This window comes from Colletotrichum tamarilloi (genome assembly GCF_030869305.1).
Source record: "Colletotrichum tamarilloi strain Tom-12 chromosome Unknown Scaffold_1.1, whole genome shotgun sequence".
Classification (NCBI taxonomy): domain Eukaryota; kingdom Fungi; phylum Ascomycota; class Sordariomycetes; order Glomerellales; family Glomerellaceae; genus Colletotrichum; species Colletotrichum tamarilloi.
The window spans coordinates 1,114,930-1,131,332 of NW_026849384.1; the positions used below are offsets into that span (position 1 = coordinate 1,114,930).

The following is a 16,403-nucleotide window of genomic DNA, read 5'->3' on the forward strand; positions in this document are numbered from 1 at the left end:
GCGGAATACGGGACGGCTTCTGAGGGAAACGGAAGAAGAGATAGAGAAAGAATTAAGAATTCGGGACGGAAGTAGCAGTAAAAAGTGGTGCAGCTGCCAGAGGGCAAAGATGAGTTGAAAACCGACTCGTCACTCTGACGATGACGGTGCAAACGGAAGAAGAAGAAAGACGGAATGCCAAGTGAGGCCTGCTGAGAATGATTGACAAACGAGGATGGTTGGACAGGCAGTTGGGCGGGAGTAAGAATGGATGGTCTGGGAGAGGGAAGACAGGAATAATGGGGATTGAATTGAGGTGATGGATGGACAATAGGTTGCGGATGAGTAAAGATAATGCAGAAAGAAAGGGAAGAACGAACTATTCCGATGGCGAGGGCGTATGCCTCGACGATAAGACGCGTGATGTTGTCGTGATCCAAAAGGTAGAGGGTTTTGGGATGCACGAAGGAGAGGTTGAAGATGGGAAGGCTGACCCGACTCCGTACTCAAAGGGCGACGAGACGATGGGAGCGAGACACGAACAAAGGGTCGGCTGGAGAGGTCCACCTTGAGCGAAACGGGCTTAGTGTTTCTTTCGGAGGATCCTCGGCAGCGTCGGCACTCTTTAACTGCATACGTCCTCGTTTTCGCATATGTGCTTGCCAGATACGAGTCGTTGACTGATCTGCACCTTTTCTACAAGGGAAGTACCTTACCTTATGATGGATAAGATGCCGCAGTCAATTAAGTCCAAAAAGAGTCTTTTCGAGTTGACTATGCCTTCTCTGCACAATGCGTCCCGGGTACTGGCAAGCGCAGTAATCAGTGCCTTCCTCGAGACCTGCTAATGCTGTCGCAGCTGCCCCCAGCCGTGACAGGCGGGTCAATGTCCAGTGGAATTCAATTGCTGGAGAGCTGCAGAACAACGGCGGTCGATCCCAGCGATCTCCAGAGCTTCACCCCTGTAGCGGCAGAAGCATGTCCATCTGAGGAACGGGGGTCCCCATCTGCCAAACTGCCACCTCAGCTGAGATAGAATGGGCGGATAGACAACGTGACAATTTTCACTGCTTTGACCCAATCGTCTTTCAAGAATTGACAAGCACCACATGCACCTTCTGATTCGTGAGTACGTCTGTCTTGCGCTTTCCCGTTCGTCAACATCGAAATTCGAAGTAGAAGTCGCCAGATTGAGGTGGTTCCTGACAGGAGACTTTCTCTGCATTGCGTCATAGCTCTCCTGTAAGAGGATAGCTTCCTCGCATGTCGGACTGAGACCCGCCCCGAGGTTACTTCTCACCATCCGCATCGCATGTTCCAGACGAACCGTTGCATTTCACTTTTAAACACACCACTCGCATTATCGCGTCTAACACCTTTCTCACAATTCTAGTCAATTTCCCACCAACTACATAACCGAAATCGGCCACAATGACAACCTTCATCCCGGCCCTGACCTTACCCCACCAGGTCTTCGAGAATGCAGCCGCCTCGATCCTGCTCCCCATAGCTCTCGGCACGGCCGTCGGCTTCTCTTCGCGGCGTACGTTCCCCTTGAGGATACTTCACACCCTCAAAAAAAGGCGATACTAATAAAGCTCATGCAGCCAAGGATACTAAGAAGACCTATGCCGCCATCAAGAACCCTCCCGGCCGCCCTCCCGCGTGGGTGTTTGGTCCGGCATGGACTCTCCTTTACGGGTAAGCCTAACTTCCTCTCCCAAAACACTTCACCAACACGATGACGCTGTTCTCTGGTATCTAACAAACCCCCCTTCAAGACTAATGGGCTACTCCGCCTACCGTGCCTTCCACACGGGCCTCTCCCCAACCTCCACCCTCTCCCAAATCGCCGACACAAAACACGGCGCCACCCTCTACACGATCCAGCTCGGCCTCAACCTCATCTGGATGCCCCTCTTCTTCCTCCTCAAGCGCCCCGTCGCCGCCACCGTCGACATCCTCGCCCTCCTCGGCATAAACTCCTACCTCGCCTATCTCTGGGGCTCCGTCGACGCCGTCGCCGGCGCCTGCCTCGTCCCCTACCTCGGCTGGCTCTCCTTCGCGACCTACCTCTGCGCGGGAGCGGGCTACCTCAACGACTGGGACCTCAAGGGCGCCGAGGCGCGATACGAGGCCGAGCGGGCTGCCAAGGCTGGGAAGAAGCAGTAGTGTTGTGATTGTTACCGCTGTCGTGCGGGCGTGTGTGACTCGTGCAATGGTCTAGAGAAGGAAGATGACGAGGAGGAGTGGACTTGGTGGGCGTATCTGCGTGCTATGGCGTTCTAGTTGGTTATTGGCTGGCCTGTTCCTTACGTTGAGCGTTTACTAGGAAAATAAATTCGATATCCATCTTTATGAAAACATGTGCTCAACGTATGAATTGAAAACCGTTCAACGGGCAGACAATGTCTGAATAGCTTGTAATAGATGAAAGGCGTACAGTTGTCACAGGTCATACATAGCCGTATGAAACCTGACGAGAATATAGGACAGGAAGGACTGGTCGACGTGGGTCTCAGCAGCTGTCGAGTAAAGCATTTACGTTACTACCATCATCACAGCCAACAAGTCGCAAAGAATGCGTGGTACCTTGGTTAAGCCAGCAAGAGTAGTCTTCAAAGAGGAAGCCCCGGACGGTAGATGGCAACACATCAAATCGTATAGCCTTTGACTCAAGGTTGTATATAAAAGACTCAATAATCTATGCTTACGTCTCTTCCCAACTTTTGGTAAAAACCCACATCCATCTAGCCGGGCCAATTCTGCCCAAAGTGTATGCACATGTATAAGTATATATACTGTTTCCGGAATCGTATCCCCTTGTACGCCTTCTAAATGCCAAATTGTATAAAACCACCTCCCCGTCTTCCTACCACAACAGCAGCCACAACCACCCAAGTCTAGGGATATCTCAAAAGGGTTTCGATACGTGTAAAGGGAAAAAATGACCTCTACTGCAGAGGGAAATGTCGCTTGAGGCCGTCAAAAACAATGAAAATGAAGGCCGAGCTGGGCGCCGAGCGAAGGCACGTAATGCCACAGCCCCGGTACAGACCCCTCAAGCCGTGTTGCCGCCAGACGGCCGCGCCTTCCTGCCAGAATGACCGGTTCAGCGCTGCGTCGCCGATAGCTGCCGTCTGCATGCGCGACTTGATCGTGTCGGCCGGGAAGAAGAGGAAGTTGTATGACACACCGCCCGAGGCGCCCGCCAGCGCCTGTTGCCACAGCGGTAGTGGCTTCCCAAGCAAGGCGTCCTTCTCTACTTGCGTCTTGGCCGACCTGGCGTTGAGCACGTTGAACATCTTCGTAACCGTCTCCTTGCTGCCGAACCATGCAGCGCAGCCGCCCGACTCGCGGATCAGAGTACCCATCTGTCCATGCCAGAAGCCTCTGATGCCTTGGTGGCGGTAGATATCGCGGACGACAGACAGCGGGCGCAGCTGTTGTGGTGCCCCCAAGCCGTCGGCGCCGGCAGGGGCCTGGATCTTGCACTTGACGAGTTCGACGGGCGTCAGGACGTATGAAGTGAAGAAGCCGGAGAAGGCACCGGTGAACCACAGGGCTGAGAGTGACAGCTCCTGGCCTTGGGGCGTCCAGCCCGACTGGTATACGGCGGCGCGACCGATCCGTTCGAAGAAGAACAGACTGCTGTTCTCGAGCGCGGCTCCGACGAGCGGTGCGCTGATACCGCGGTATAGGCCGCGGAAGCCTTCAGCCTTGAAGGACTGGCGAAAACAGTCGATCGGGCCCTTGTAGCGGAGGGGCTGGTTGTCGGGTTGGGATTGGAGGCGGACCTTGACCGTGTCGAAGGGGTACTCGATGTATTTTCCGACAACGCCGGCGACCTGGTAGTAATTGGCTCGTCAGCGAAATTCGCTCAAGGCTTCATTTGCAAGCGGGCAACTTACCGATCCGTAGACGATGTCCTCCATAGCCTCCAGAGCCGCGGTACGGCTCTTCTTCAGCGACACGGGTGCGTCATGGTGGGGAACCTCCATCGCTACTGCGGCCGAGTCCATTGTGATGGTAATTGCGAGGTGCGATGGCTAGCTGATAGCTGCCTGAGCTACTCGGAGGTCGTCAAAGGTATGCGTCAGGTCGGACGAAGGATCGAGCACCTCCAGTTATCCCTCAAAGGTCGGTGTGACGAGAGGAGGGGGTTATTGTGCGTTTGAGCGAGTTGGTCGTTCGACGAAAAAGTACCAGCCAGGATACCGCGCAGCTCAACAGCTTTTTGGGTTGCGGCCGTGAAACTTCGAGACCACCAAGTACATCAAAGAGCAAAACAAGAAACAAGTTTGCTCAAAAAAGGAGCAAGTGTAGGACGTCTGGTTGAATAGAAGGCTATTCAGCACTGTCCTCACTGCTCCCCCTCGTACTGAGTTGAATCAGGGAGGTGGGATGAAGGTACAGGAAGACGGAGTACGGACGGGTACCGCGGGGCAAAAGCGAATGTAGCTGGGCAGTGTCCACGAGTGTGTCACCCAGCAAGCGCGCAACGCCCAAGAACTTTTTTTTTCGGGGGTGGGTGGTATTCGATCAGAAAAATACCCACCGATACCGGGGAGGGTTTAGTTTAGTTTCCAAGTTGGGGATTCTTTGCACCAAGCTTGCGACCAATTCGAAGGGCTTGTTTGCGTCAGTGTCGATCCCGTTGGGTGAAATAATTCTCGCAACGTTGAAAAGCCCGCGCGCTAGAGAGAACGAGAGAGAGGGAGCGCGGGAGGGAGGCAGCCCAAAGACTCAGAGCTCAGAAGAGGAGAGAGAGGGAATTAACAACGTGGTTGTCAAAACGGCCAGCTCATGACTTGAAGAGGCGCATGGCATGGGGTTTATACAAGAACCACCATGTGAAAGAAACGGTGAAGGGCGGGCGCGCAGGTAGGAAGGAAGCGCGGAATTGCAAGTTGCTGGTGGAGTTTTGGGCGGCACCAGCAAGGCAAGGTCAGCATGGGAAGCGGTACATTCCCATCTTCCATGAATGAGGCAACTTGGGTGTACCTATGGTACTATATACCTTGAGCCAAGTCACCTTGGGTCGGGTTGCAGAAAATTCTCTTGTCCTCTTTCCCTTTCCCGCTTCTGAATAAGGTACCCTGCCTGGTCCTTTTCATCGGGCACTGCTTCCTGCGTCTTGCAACGTGACACTAGGCGCACTTTCCAAGCCTAGAACATCCCTGGGGGTCCTGACATCAGACCGAGGGAGGAACATTGCGTAAAAGTGCTCTTCTTGGTGGGGTTAACTCTGAAGTGCCCTGTCACTCTGGTCGGCGGGAGCTAGGCAGTCGGGTGAGTTCTTGGAAACCCCGAACCGATGAAGGCGGGTGCTGAATCCTTCCCCGCTGTCGGTGTCAGGCACAGCAAGGAGCCCCGCCATCTGGGCAGGAACCAGGATCATACACAGTAGATATCGAGTCTCAATAGGCAAAAAGGTATTTGAGGTAACGAATCTGTTGGAACAGACATACAACGACAGACATGAATTTTAGGGATCAAATAAGGTCTCAGGACGTACATGAACACCCACAACGATCAGACACAGTTTTGTCCAAAAAAAACAACAGTATGGGACGGTGTGGAGGGGCGACAGGAGAGACGGCACAAAAGTAGAGACGCTAACAGAACCGAGGCGCCGACGATAATGGCTCGGACATAAAATTTTTATCAGATCAGATTATCACGATAATCTATGAGGCCGGACCTAGTCCACTTTCATCTATTCAGTCTCTTTCCTCATCCACTCGCCATGCTACCGTCACCCATTACCCTACATTAGGCGCCCCACTGACCCCCCTTGCCTGACGACTGCTGCTCCTCTCCACCGGCCCTCTTGTGCCCTCGTGTGGGTTTCTGCTGCGCGGCCTCGTGCCGCCGAAGCTCCTCTGGCACACGCGAGATGGAGCTCTTGGAGAGCATCTGCTTCAAGTCGTAGAATAGGTCCGCATCCTCGTTGCCCAAGAATGTAATGGCAACACCACTCTTGCCCGCGCGACCCGTACGACCGATGCGATGCGTGTAGCTCTCGATGCTGGTCGCCATGTTGAAGTTGATGACGAGACTGACGTCGGGCACGTCGATACCTCTTCCTGCCAAATCTGTCGCCACGAGAACCTGCGTCTGCCCATTGCGAACCGATGCCAGCGCCGCCTCTCTCTGCTCCTGCGTCTTGCTTCCGTGTAGCGTGACTGCAGAGTAGCCCATCTGTTTGACGTCTCGCGCAACAGCGTCGCAATTGCGCTTGATGTTGACGAATACGATGATGGGCGGGGCAAATTCTCCAGCGGCAAGGATCTCCTGCAGCCGCTTCTTCTTCTTGTCCTCGCCGGACACCATCTCGACCCGTTGCTCGACCGTATCGACGGCCTCGCCAGCATTACCGATCGTGACGATGGCCGGGCGCCGCAGATACTTTCTCGCAATCTTTTCGACAGTCGGCGGCATGGTGGCCGTGTACATCATCGTCTGTCTGTACCTGTCCCTGGCACCGAGATAACTCTTCATCAAGGTCGCATTTTCCGCATCGTCCGTGTCGGGCTTCTCGTTGGTCACCGGCAGGGCATCGAGAATCTTATTCACCGACTCCTCGAACCCGAGATCGATCATCCGATCTGCTTCATCCATGATGACGTAGCAACATTGAGACAGGACAAGAACGCGTCTTTCGATGCAATCAACCAGACGACCGGGAGTCGCGACAATAATCTCGGCACCTTTGCCCAATGCATGCACCTGTTCCTCCATGGAGTGACCACCCACGATGCTGACTACGTTGAAGCCAAGCGGATCGGCGAATTTGTGCGCTTCCGTCTCAATTTGCTGGACCAATTCACGCGTGGGCGCCAGGATCAAGGCGTACGCTCCGTCGTTTTTGTTAATTTCCGTTAGAGGCGGTAGATCCGAGATGTAGACCAGCAACGGCAGAAGAAACGCTGCAGTTTTACCCGAACCAGTGACAGCCACACCGATGAGATCTCGAGCCTGCATCGCGATAGGAATGGCTGCTCTCTGAATAGGCGAAGGGTCCTTGTAGCCCACTCTGTCGACGATCTCCAGTAGCCTTCGCGGCAATCCAGACTCTTTCCAGCTGCGCATCGGGTTGGGGATGAGGCCACCCTTTGTCGCAATGCCAAAGTCTTCCTTGAAGATTCTCCAGTCGCGTTCCCGCATGTCTTCGAGTGTCTTTTTCGACCAGTGCTTGCCCAGGCCTGACCGATCTGCGCGCTCCTTTGCCTTCTCTCGTGCTTTGTAGAAGTCCTCCATGAACTCCTTTGCCCGTTGCTTTCCGAATTCGCGGTCTCTCTCCTCAATCATCCTTGCCCTTCTCCTCGCAATCTCTTCGGCTTCTTCAGTGTACTCGCCAGACAGACTGCCGAATGTGTAGGATTTCAGGGTTGTCGAGTTGGACTCGTACATTGGGTCGTTTTCGAGCGTGGTATCTTCTTCCGCATCCCATTCGAACTTGAACTCCGTTGCCCTCTTGCGCTTCTTCTTCACCGAGAAGTTGGACTGTTTGTTCACCTCCGGTCCGAGATACCGGTTGCGCAGCAGGTCGGCCTCGATAGCTTCTGCAGTCTTCTTCTCCTTGCCGTCCTTCGTTGTCGTCTTTCGTTCTGGCTTTTCCCGCCCGCGGCCTCCGGCACCTCGACCGTCTCTGCCGTTTTCCGTGCCATTCATGGCCTTGGGACCAGTAGGAACTCTGCTGCCATATCCATTCTGCGCTCTGTTATCGCCCGTGCCATTCGCTTCGGAAGCCCATTTCCTCTCGAGTTCTGCCTTCTTTTTCGCATCCTCCTCGGCTTTACGCTTGCGCTCTTCTTCCTCCTGTTTGGCCTTCTCTGCTGCCTGGCGCTCTCGTTCCTTCTTTGGGATGAATCGTAGCTTCGATGATGCAGCATCGGCGGCCTTCTTCTTTTTGAGAATCTCTTCGAGGTCCAAAGGGACCTTCTTCGATTGGTTGGTGCTCATTTTCAGGTTGTGTGTGGTGCTGTGAGGGAATGATGAGGGAAAGCTTGCTGGGTTCGGAGATCTTCGTTATGGCAGTACGTGTTGAGTAGGTGCCGAGAATGGTGGAAACCCCTTGATGCGACAAGGTCCACAGTTTCACTATCCGGGGTGGATGCAGCAAGTGAGGGGATTGGAAGCAGTCCCTCGCAAAATCGTCGGCAGCTTGCAAGTTGAGTTGGGGCCTGGTGACTATGTATTTCAGAAGTTAAAGACGAATGATTTATCTCAGATACCTCGAGAGAAGGCTGCGATTTGCGCCACAAGTCAGAAGGCGCCACACAAATGCGACCCAATCAGATCACAGAGGTTCCGGCAATTCTTTCCCAAGCTCTCAGCTCCCACCCCTGTCAGTAGTATGCACGTACAGGGGTGGATAAGGCTGGTCTTCTCCCAAATTTGTCCAATGTATCGATTGAGAGAGTATCTCCGAACGGAAACTGACGAAGAGAAATCGCCCGACGAAACCCTCCACTCCCGTTCACGACAACGACCTGGCAATGCCACAGCGCTTGCACCAGAGGACATAAAGAAGACAGATACTCCCCTCGAGCATCCCGAATCCATCCACACACAATGGCCGCCGCCGAGCAATACATTCAGCTGGCAAAGACGCTGCCGGCGCAGCTCCAGCGCTTCTTCGCCCGCTGGCCGCCCGCCGCCATCCTGCCTCACAACGCGGCGACGCCCAAGACGGGTTTCCAGGAGATCACCCCGAACCCCTTCAAGTCGCAGAAGCACGCCGTCACGGGCAAGTGGCACGACCCCGTCTACTCCATGCGCCGCCAGGCCGAGATCGTCAAGCTCGCGCGCCAGCACGGCGTCGAGGAACTGCTGCCCCATACGGTCAAGGGCACCGAGTACAGGATTGCGCACCGCGTCGAACACGGATTAAGGGTGAAGGGTACCGGTGTTGGGCAAAAGGTCAAGGGAAAGATTCACGAGAGGATGGTGCAGCCCAGGTATGTCTTTACATCCTCCATTCGCAGTCGAGGAAACCTATCTGGGCTTTTGGACTGTTGGTCAAGTCGGAAAGAAATGCTAATCATACATCTGCAGAATGGAGAAGAGGAGAGCGGCTGTGTTGGCGATGCCGAAGCTCATCAAGGAGTGGAAGAAGGTAAGCATTCATAATCTCATCGGATGCTTGTCTGGAAACGGTATACTGACAAACTTGCACTAGGTTGGAAAGAAGAACTGGACAAGATTCCCCAAATAAGCACTCTATTCGCACTTTCCACTTGCGCTGCGTCAATATCATAGACGATGTACATATACCATGTATTATCATGTATAAGAAACGAACTTCAATCAACTCCCGCCGTCTTGAACCCCATATTTGGGGATTTCCCCACGTCCGGGCAACGGGAAAGTATTGACCTTTCCACCACATGCTCAGAAACTGGTGCAGATTAACGAGAATCACTAGGAGAACTTGACTTGGAAAGACTAGCTGCTGGTCACGTCTTCAAAAGCCATCTCGGAGGTTCATTTTCGAGTCGACACTTCAACCACAAACCACTCACGTGATCCCCGCAGAAACAAGCTTCCCAAAAAACTCCAATTCGCCAGGGAAATTTTCACTTACAATCCCAAAAAACGACAGCCCGCAATCCAAGCGGCCCTGCCCGCCGCCGCCGTTCTTCTCACTTACCCTCTTGGCCCAAAATGACTTCTTCATCCGCGGCTCAGGGAACAGGGCACACGCACTACGCGATCCTGGGTATAAGTCGCAAACTCGTGCAGGAACAGTCACCTACGGCGGGGCCGCAGCAAATCATCAAACGGGCCTACCACCGCGCCCTCCTCCAAAACCACCCGGACAAATACCCACAATTCAAGAGTACTTCTCCCTCCAGTACAACCACCCGAGCACTCTCTTCTTCTGCTACTGCCGCCACCTTTTCAATCGACCAAATCTCATCAGCTTACAAGGTCCTCTCGGACCCCAAGCAGAGGGCTGAATACGACCGCGCTCTAGACCTGGCACCAAATAATCAAGGTCTCCAGCGCGGCGACGGCGACGAGGAAAAAGCTTTTCAGACGGGCATCGAGGTCGTCGATCTTGACGACCTGGAAGTCGAGGAGCCTCCGTCAGACTTTCCCGAGGCCGAGTGCTCTTGGTACCGTAGCTGCCGGTGCGGCAACCCACGCGGTTTCTTTTTTACGGAGGCGGACCTGGAAGAGGCGGGTGAGAACGGGGAGCTGCTCGTCGGTTGTCAAGATTGCAGTCTTTGGATGAAGGTACATTTTGCTGTTGTCTCGGATGATTGATGAAATGAATTGGGAAGGATGTCTCTTCAGACGAACATAGAATCAAAACACGAAACAAAACTGAAAAGACGCCGTGATTACCAACCAATTGTAATGAGGCCATGTCCATCTTGTCGGCTCGTTCACTCTCATGTTTGAGAGTGTACAAGTGTCGACCGAATGGATCCCTTAGATGATCTTTGCGATGTGTGCCGCCTTCATGCCAAATTGTCTCGCCGCATCATGATGAGTACCTTCTTCTCAGCCAATCTCAACTCCGTGGCCGTTATCTTTCTATCACGCATATTAAGCGTTCAAGATCCTCTTCTCAAAAACATACCGTCCTCCAATGTCTAGCGTTTCTGTCTTTGGCAATCGTCTCTCCAGCCCACCCCATAAGTCTGACTTGTGCTTCAAGCTGTTTGTAGACTCATACCTAAGTTTCAGCCTGTATGACTGGGCTCTTGGCCTTCTATGGTCGAATTGACGTCTCAAAGTTGCCCATCTACATGCAAATATGTCGAGCCACTTCACCTTTGTCGACCCAAGTGTACTGGTATAGAACACTTTAGACAACATCCCACCATTACCAGGTCAGAACTACGGGCAGTGCCACGCAACTGTATCACACGATTTTTTCGAACTGTTTTGCCGGATGTGCTTCTTTGAAAGCAATTTTAGTCTTTTTTTGTTGTTGTCCAGACGGCCTTGCATTAGAGTCTAAAAAAGCAAACGTGGAATCAACCTCCAAAATGCTCTTCTTTAGCCCCCAGCCAGCCCCGTGCTAGGAAAAATCAACCCCTTCACAATTCTTGTGTATTGCCTAAACGATGCCGATTCGCAAAAACGAAATCTCCAGTCCACACTCCGTAGACACCAGTCCACCCAAATCCGGCGATGAACGCAGGTTGCAGAATGCTACGAGACCAATCACACCTTACTCAGCCTTGGGCTCCTCAGCGGCAGCAGCAGCCGGCGCCTCGGCGGAGGCACCCTCCTCCTTGGCGGCGGCGGGGGCCTCGGTGGTGCCTGACGCCGCGGGCTCAGCCTCAGAAGAGGTCCAGAGGGTCTATATTCGTTGTCAGCGGCTTTTCTTTTCCAGAGTTGGTCAGAGTCACTTACCAGGTTGTCACGGAGAAGCTGCATGATGAGGGTAGAATCCTTGTAAGACTCCTCGCTAAGGGTGTCAAGCTCTGTAGAGACGTTAGTGGGTTGCACCTGCTTCGAGGATGACGATACGGACCGGCAATGGCATCATCGAAAGCCTGCTTGGCAAGGTGGCAAGCCTGGTCGGGGGCGTTCAGAATCTCGTAGTAGAAGACGGAGAAGTTCAGGGCGAGGCCGAGGCGAATGGGGTGGGTAGGGGGGAGCTCGGTCTGGGCAACCTCGGTGGCAGCCTTGTAGGCCTCGAGGGACTTGTCGGCAGAGTCCTTGCGGCGATCGCCAACGGCGAACTCGGCAAGGTAGCGGTGGTAGTCACCCTTCCTACAGTGGTTGTCAACATATCGTCCTAACACCGAAATAGACGCGAATGCTTACATCTTGTGGTAGAAGACCTTGGACTCGCCAGACTTGGCAGAAGGGATGAGGTGGGCATCGAGGACATCGAGAATGTCGTCGCAGATCTTGGCAAGCTCGGCCTCGATCTTCTGGCGGTACTCCTTGATAAGGCCAACCTGGGAAGAGTTGCCCTTGGACTCCTCCTTCTGCTCGATGGAGGTGACGATTCTCCACGAGGCACGGCGGGCACCGATGACGTTCTTGTAGGCAACGGACAGGAGGTTGCGCTCCTCGACGGTGAGGTCACGGTCCTCGGAGGCGACGATCTTCATGTTCTCAACCATCTCTGGAAGCCCAATCATCAGTGTAATCCATCTTGTGCGATGAGAGATAGCCACGTACCCTCGTAGCGCTCAGCCTGCTCAGCAAGCTTGGCCAAGTACACAGCATCATCCTGACCCATTGTGGCGGTTGGTATCTGGAACGTTGGGATTGGTTAGCACGTGTGTCAGGAGATGAAGCCAAAATTGCGTTCTGAGTGTATTATGAATGTGAATTTTGGACTGGTTGGCAAATAGAAGCGCAAATTGAATTCGCAAGAGCGACGGGGTGAATTCAACGAGAGAAGAACGAGTTGCAGCGTATGCGCCTCGCTGACTTCATGACTTGGCTTCGGCCCCCCGCTCCTGGTGGGGTTTTGCGCCTGACCGATCAAGATAGGGCGCGCAGTGTCGGTGAAGCTCTCAATCGATGCAGAAAGATGGCCGGATGGCAGCTTCGTGAAGCGGTCGACGCAAATCGGTGACAGTCGGTTGTTGGGAATCGGTGGAAGGAGATTGCGGCGAGGGATGCGATGACGACAGAGGGGGCACGGGGGGATGGGGGGAGGGGACCACGTACCTTGGTGCGATGTTTTGAGGTTGGCGGGGATGTTCGAGTGGAACGATGGATAAGTTGTCAATGGAAGATTCCCGTGTCGAAACTCGAGTTGGATCGGAGCAGGGGAAGAGAGCGTGACGAAGGGTAAATAGAGGCGGGTGTGGGCGGTTTTGCAAAGGTAGTGCGAGAGTTTTGTGAAGTTGAGAAATGGATGAGACGAAAAGGTGATGGATGGAAATTGAGGAAGGGGCTCTGGGCTGCACAATACGTGAGGTGGCCCAGGCAAGACAAGGCAAGGCGACTGGACTGACTGGGGGGGAAACACGCTGGGGCGGTAGGTAGACGTAAGGTAAGGTAGGCAGGAGGGGGGGGGGGTGGCTGCTGCCGCACCGACTGGACTGGACGGGAGCCGACTTGAGTGGTTGACTTCCTGCCAGGTTCCATGGGCACTGGGCAGGGACACACTGGGCTGGTGAGCCACGCTCTGGCCAGTCACGGTCGAGGGGCGTCTCAACCAATCCCCATCTGCGGCGAGCTAGCCCTGGAATGGCCGGCTCACGTGAATCATCCCGGGGTAGCGTCAGGTATTGCGGCTGTGCTCTGCGGCTGAGAGAGGCACCCCTCCAGAGTGGCAGAGCCCCCAAAGTCTTTCCAAACGTACGCATAATGCCTCCAGGGCTCTCCAGACTCTCCGTGCCTGCCTTAGGTACGCTACCAACCTGACTCTGCGACAGATAGTGGGGGGTACGCAGAGGTACATTCTCATACCTCTTTCCGCTCCTTTCTTTGGGTCCAATTCCCCGGGCTCTTTCCACAGGACACCGGGCCTCGCTCAATGCGGTCTTCCTCTCTCATTGCTTGTGGAAGGCCTTGAATCCAGGTACAAATATGATTAAGGCATACCCTATCTAACATGCCTCGCCACAAGTAGCCTGGTTCTGATCCAGGGCCTGTAAGAAGATAACTTCGTATACCAGTTCGCTGCCGTTGACCCTTACTTACCTATCCAGCTCCGACCTTGCTACACCCAGATCACGTCACCTTGTTTGTTGTTGCTTCGCTTTCCATGGCCAAACTCTACCACCAGACTCAGAGTTTTGATCTACTGGGTCATATGCATACTGCGTACTTGCTTTCAAATCATACAACCTGCAAGTTGATGCGAGGCCAGACTCCTCCTGTCTTCTCTCATCCCACCTCGTCTCTTCTTTTCATGCAATCGCCGAGCGGCCACCGTGCCCCAATTCATCCTTTGAGTTCAGGCACTTATTCCGTTGTTTGGTCACATTGGATTGACTTGCCTGACCCCAAGGTCTTTGAAAGCAAAACATCTTACTTCACGTCAATGTAGGTTGCATGCTGCTGTTCGTAGCCGGGACCCCTTGACCCAAGAAGGTGTGTTTCCTCGGCTGCCGTTGCCTGACTTGGCAGAGGGGATGGCACGAGATTTGGGAAGAAAGAGGCTATCCTTTCCTCTTCCTCACTAGCAGTCTGAAGCCATGAAGCCATCTCAGGTTTTGCCCAGGCAGCACTTATACACACGGCGTATGGGTTCTCTGTGGTCTGCAGAGGGCAGACGTTCTCCTCTCCACTAAAATGGTACCTCGGGCTGCGAGACAAAGACGAAAGACGTCGCACCACGATGACTACACACCACCGGCACCCCGTCGGTCGCCTTTGAAGCGACAGATCTCCCGCATTTCTCGTCCACAGTCCCGGGGACCATCCCAGTCGAAAAAGGAGATTCAGCCTTGCCGGAGATAACAACAAGGGCTGATAAGGCTGCGACCTACGGAGTACCTACGGGCTTACGGATATCTGGAGAATGCAACCCACTGTGGAATACTGGACCTACGAGAATCATCGGAATGGAGATATGCGAGTCCCATTTTATGCATAAGCCGTCTCGGAGCAACAACACCGGCAGACCGGGTAAAACACCACACGCCTAATTCGCAGCCCTTGGTAGGTGCTCATAGATTCTTGCAGTTCAGTCCCAGCAAAAGGATAGCGTCTAGCATAGTTAAACGGTGCCCAGAATATGGAGGCAAATTGTTGTGTTGCGTGTTGGTCAGGACGGGATTATGCGGATGCTCACAATTGCATCAAAGCTTCATCGACTGCTTGGCCCATCTTGAGTACTGCGTACAGCAAGCACATTGAGTCAGGACGATTTGGCCGCATGCAGGTGACCACCACTCAGTGGCCTGAGGAAAGCACACTCAGGCAACCTCAGCGCAGCTCTCCGGTTCAGTGAACCAAACCCGTCGAAGCCGAGAAATGCCGGCACGACCATGTTAACGAGATACCTCGCTCACGCCGGGTATGACGTATCACATCCTCGTACCCCCATAGTCGGGTGAGGAAGGACAGACCGGAGTAAGCAGAAGCTCCCTCCCCCGACCAAGAAAGTGACCAGGCACTCCGTAGTTTGACAGGATCAGATCATCCCCTCCTCGTCCAATAAGCTCCCAAGCAGCATAGCAGCGTAGCCCCCCCTTCCCCGAGCAGGAGCTATTCCAGGCATTACCAGCACCCAGATCCCCACAATCCAACCTATCACAAAACCCGTCCGACTTGCACCATCGTCATCGGCCAACTTGCTTCACTACAAAAACATAAACACCTCCAATTGGAATCCCCAAAACCCCTCGAGCACCCTCTAGATACTTCTTTCAAAATGATGCGCATCGCTGCTACCAAGGCCGCGGCCCGCCCCCTCACTCTCGCCTCGAGAGCTTGCTTCAGCACCACTCCTCGCACTATGAGCGAGGGCGACACTGGAGCTCCCTCCAAGTTCGGAGGCGGGTAAGTCTTTGCTTCTCCTTCTCTCTCTCTCTCTCTCTCTCTCTCTCGCAGCCCCCTTCCGCACGAACGCAGTCGTCCCCATGACCCATTGTCATTATCGACAGTTCGAAAAGCGAGGCTGCACTCGACAGCGAACAGATCCAAAGAATGGAAACGAGCACAAAGGCTGACAATTTGCCCAACACAGTGACGCCTTCCAGAAGCGCGAAAAGGCCAACGAGGACTACGCCATCCGCCAGCGCGAGAAGGAGAAGCTCCTCGAGCTCAAGAAGAAGCTCAGCGAGCAGCAGGCCCACCTCCAGCAGCTGTCTGACCACATGTTCGTCCACCACCTTTCATCCTTCCACGCCTTTCCACCCTTCCCCCCTTCCAAACCCGCCCCATCCGCGTGCAATGACGTCGACTTTGTACATTTGCTAACAACGGCACCCAAAACAGTGACGAGATCACCAAAAACCAGGGTGGCGAGCACAACTAAATTCAAAATCATAAAGATGCAATTTCCCCCCCGCTTCACGGAGGAGGTCTTTTCAAAGCGATAATACCAAATGGAGAGGATTGGCTCAGGGAAAGCCGGACAAATGTACTAAATCTGAAAGGGGAAAGCAGAGACTGATGATGGTCCGCGTAAACGCGAGCAAACGTCTGAATTTTGAAGCTTTTCAATCTCATGTAAACCATTCAAGAAACAAACACCTGGTATTCACCCACAAGTTCTATGCTACTGTACAACGTACTCTTTGTGTTGCTCAATGCATTACCACCTTTGCGGTGCCGAATCCATCCAACTCAACTGTTGCTAAGCGACCCATCTCTGTTCAAGAAAGACCACCTCAAATTGAGCGATTAATGACAACCAACCCCCGAGATTCCGAGTTGTCTTTCATTGTTGCATGTCCTAGCCCCTTGTCTCTCGTAATCTATGCTGCCTAGCAAAAAAAAACCAAACTCTGCACGAACCCTTTACCGTGTGTCCTGAC

The 16,403-nt window shown here is 53.8% G+C and overlaps 7 protein-coding genes across 7 annotated transcripts; 4 read left to right on the plus strand and 3 right to left on the minus strand.

The window, feature by feature from the left end:
• Positions 1-1,410: 1,410 nt before the first annotated feature.
• On the plus strand, positions 1,411-2,151 carry CTAM01_00375 (TspO/MBR family protein; the record flags this gene model as incomplete). Its single annotated transcript, XM_060516427.1, has 3 exons — positions 1,411-1,522; positions 1,587-1,680; positions 1,761-2,151. The coding sequence occupies 3 exons, from the start codon at positions 1,411-1,413 to the stop codon at positions 2,149-2,151; spliced, it is 597 nt and encodes a 198-aa protein (XP_060389053.1).
• Positions 2,152-2,933: 782 nt separating this feature from the next.
• On the minus strand, positions 2,934-4,001 carry CTAM01_00376 (uncharacterized protein; the record flags this gene model as incomplete). Its single annotated transcript, XM_060516428.1, has 2 exons — positions 2,934-3,827; positions 3,891-4,001. 2 exons carry the CDS (start codon positions 3,999-4,001, stop codon positions 2,934-2,936), a joined length of 1,005 nt encoding a protein of 334 aa, XP_060389054.1.
• A 1,753-nt stretch (positions 4,002-5,754) lies between these two features.
• On the minus strand, positions 5,755-7,947 carry CTAM01_00377 (pre-mRNA-splicing ATP-dependent RNA helicase PRP28; the record flags this gene model as incomplete). Its single annotated transcript, XM_060516429.1, has 1 exon — positions 5,755-7,947. One exon carries the CDS (start codon positions 7,945-7,947, stop codon positions 5,755-5,757), a length of 2,193 nt encoding a protein of 730 aa, XP_060389055.1.
• Positions 7,948-8,559: 612 nt separating this feature from the next.
• CTAM01_00378 (uncharacterized protein) lies at positions 8,560-9,202 on the plus strand (the record flags this gene model as incomplete). The annotated part of the gene is made up of 3 exons (XM_060516430.1): positions 8,560-8,945; positions 9,043-9,103; positions 9,167-9,202. 3 exons carry the CDS (start codon positions 8,560-8,562, stop codon positions 9,200-9,202), a joined length of 483 nt encoding a protein of 160 aa, XP_060389056.1.
• Positions 9,203-9,651: 449 nt separating this feature from the next.
• On the plus strand, positions 9,652-10,257 carry CTAM01_00379 (CSL zinc finger; the record flags this gene model as incomplete). Its single annotated transcript, XM_060516431.1, has 1 exon — positions 9,652-10,257. The coding sequence occupies one exon, from the start codon at positions 9,652-9,654 to the stop codon at positions 10,255-10,257; it is 606 nt and encodes a 201-aa protein (XP_060389057.1).
• Positions 10,258-11,173: 916 nt separating this feature from the next.
• On the minus strand, positions 11,174-12,199 carry CTAM01_00380 (14-3-3 family protein; the record flags this gene model as incomplete). Its single annotated transcript, XM_060516432.1, has 5 exons — positions 11,174-11,305; positions 11,359-11,429; positions 11,480-11,721; positions 11,776-12,082; positions 12,139-12,199. 5 exons carry the CDS (start codon positions 12,197-12,199, stop codon positions 11,174-11,176), a joined length of 813 nt encoding a protein of 270 aa, XP_060389058.1.
• A 3,096-nt stretch (positions 12,200-15,295) lies between these two features.
• CTAM01_00381 (uncharacterized protein) lies at positions 15,296-15,965 on the plus strand (the record flags this gene model as incomplete). The annotated part of the gene is made up of 2 exons (XM_060516433.1): positions 15,296-15,423; positions 15,611-15,965. The coding sequence occupies 2 exons, from the start codon at positions 15,296-15,298 to the stop codon at positions 15,963-15,965; spliced, it is 483 nt and encodes a 160-aa protein (XP_060389059.1).
• Positions 15,966-16,403: the final 438 nt, after the last annotated feature.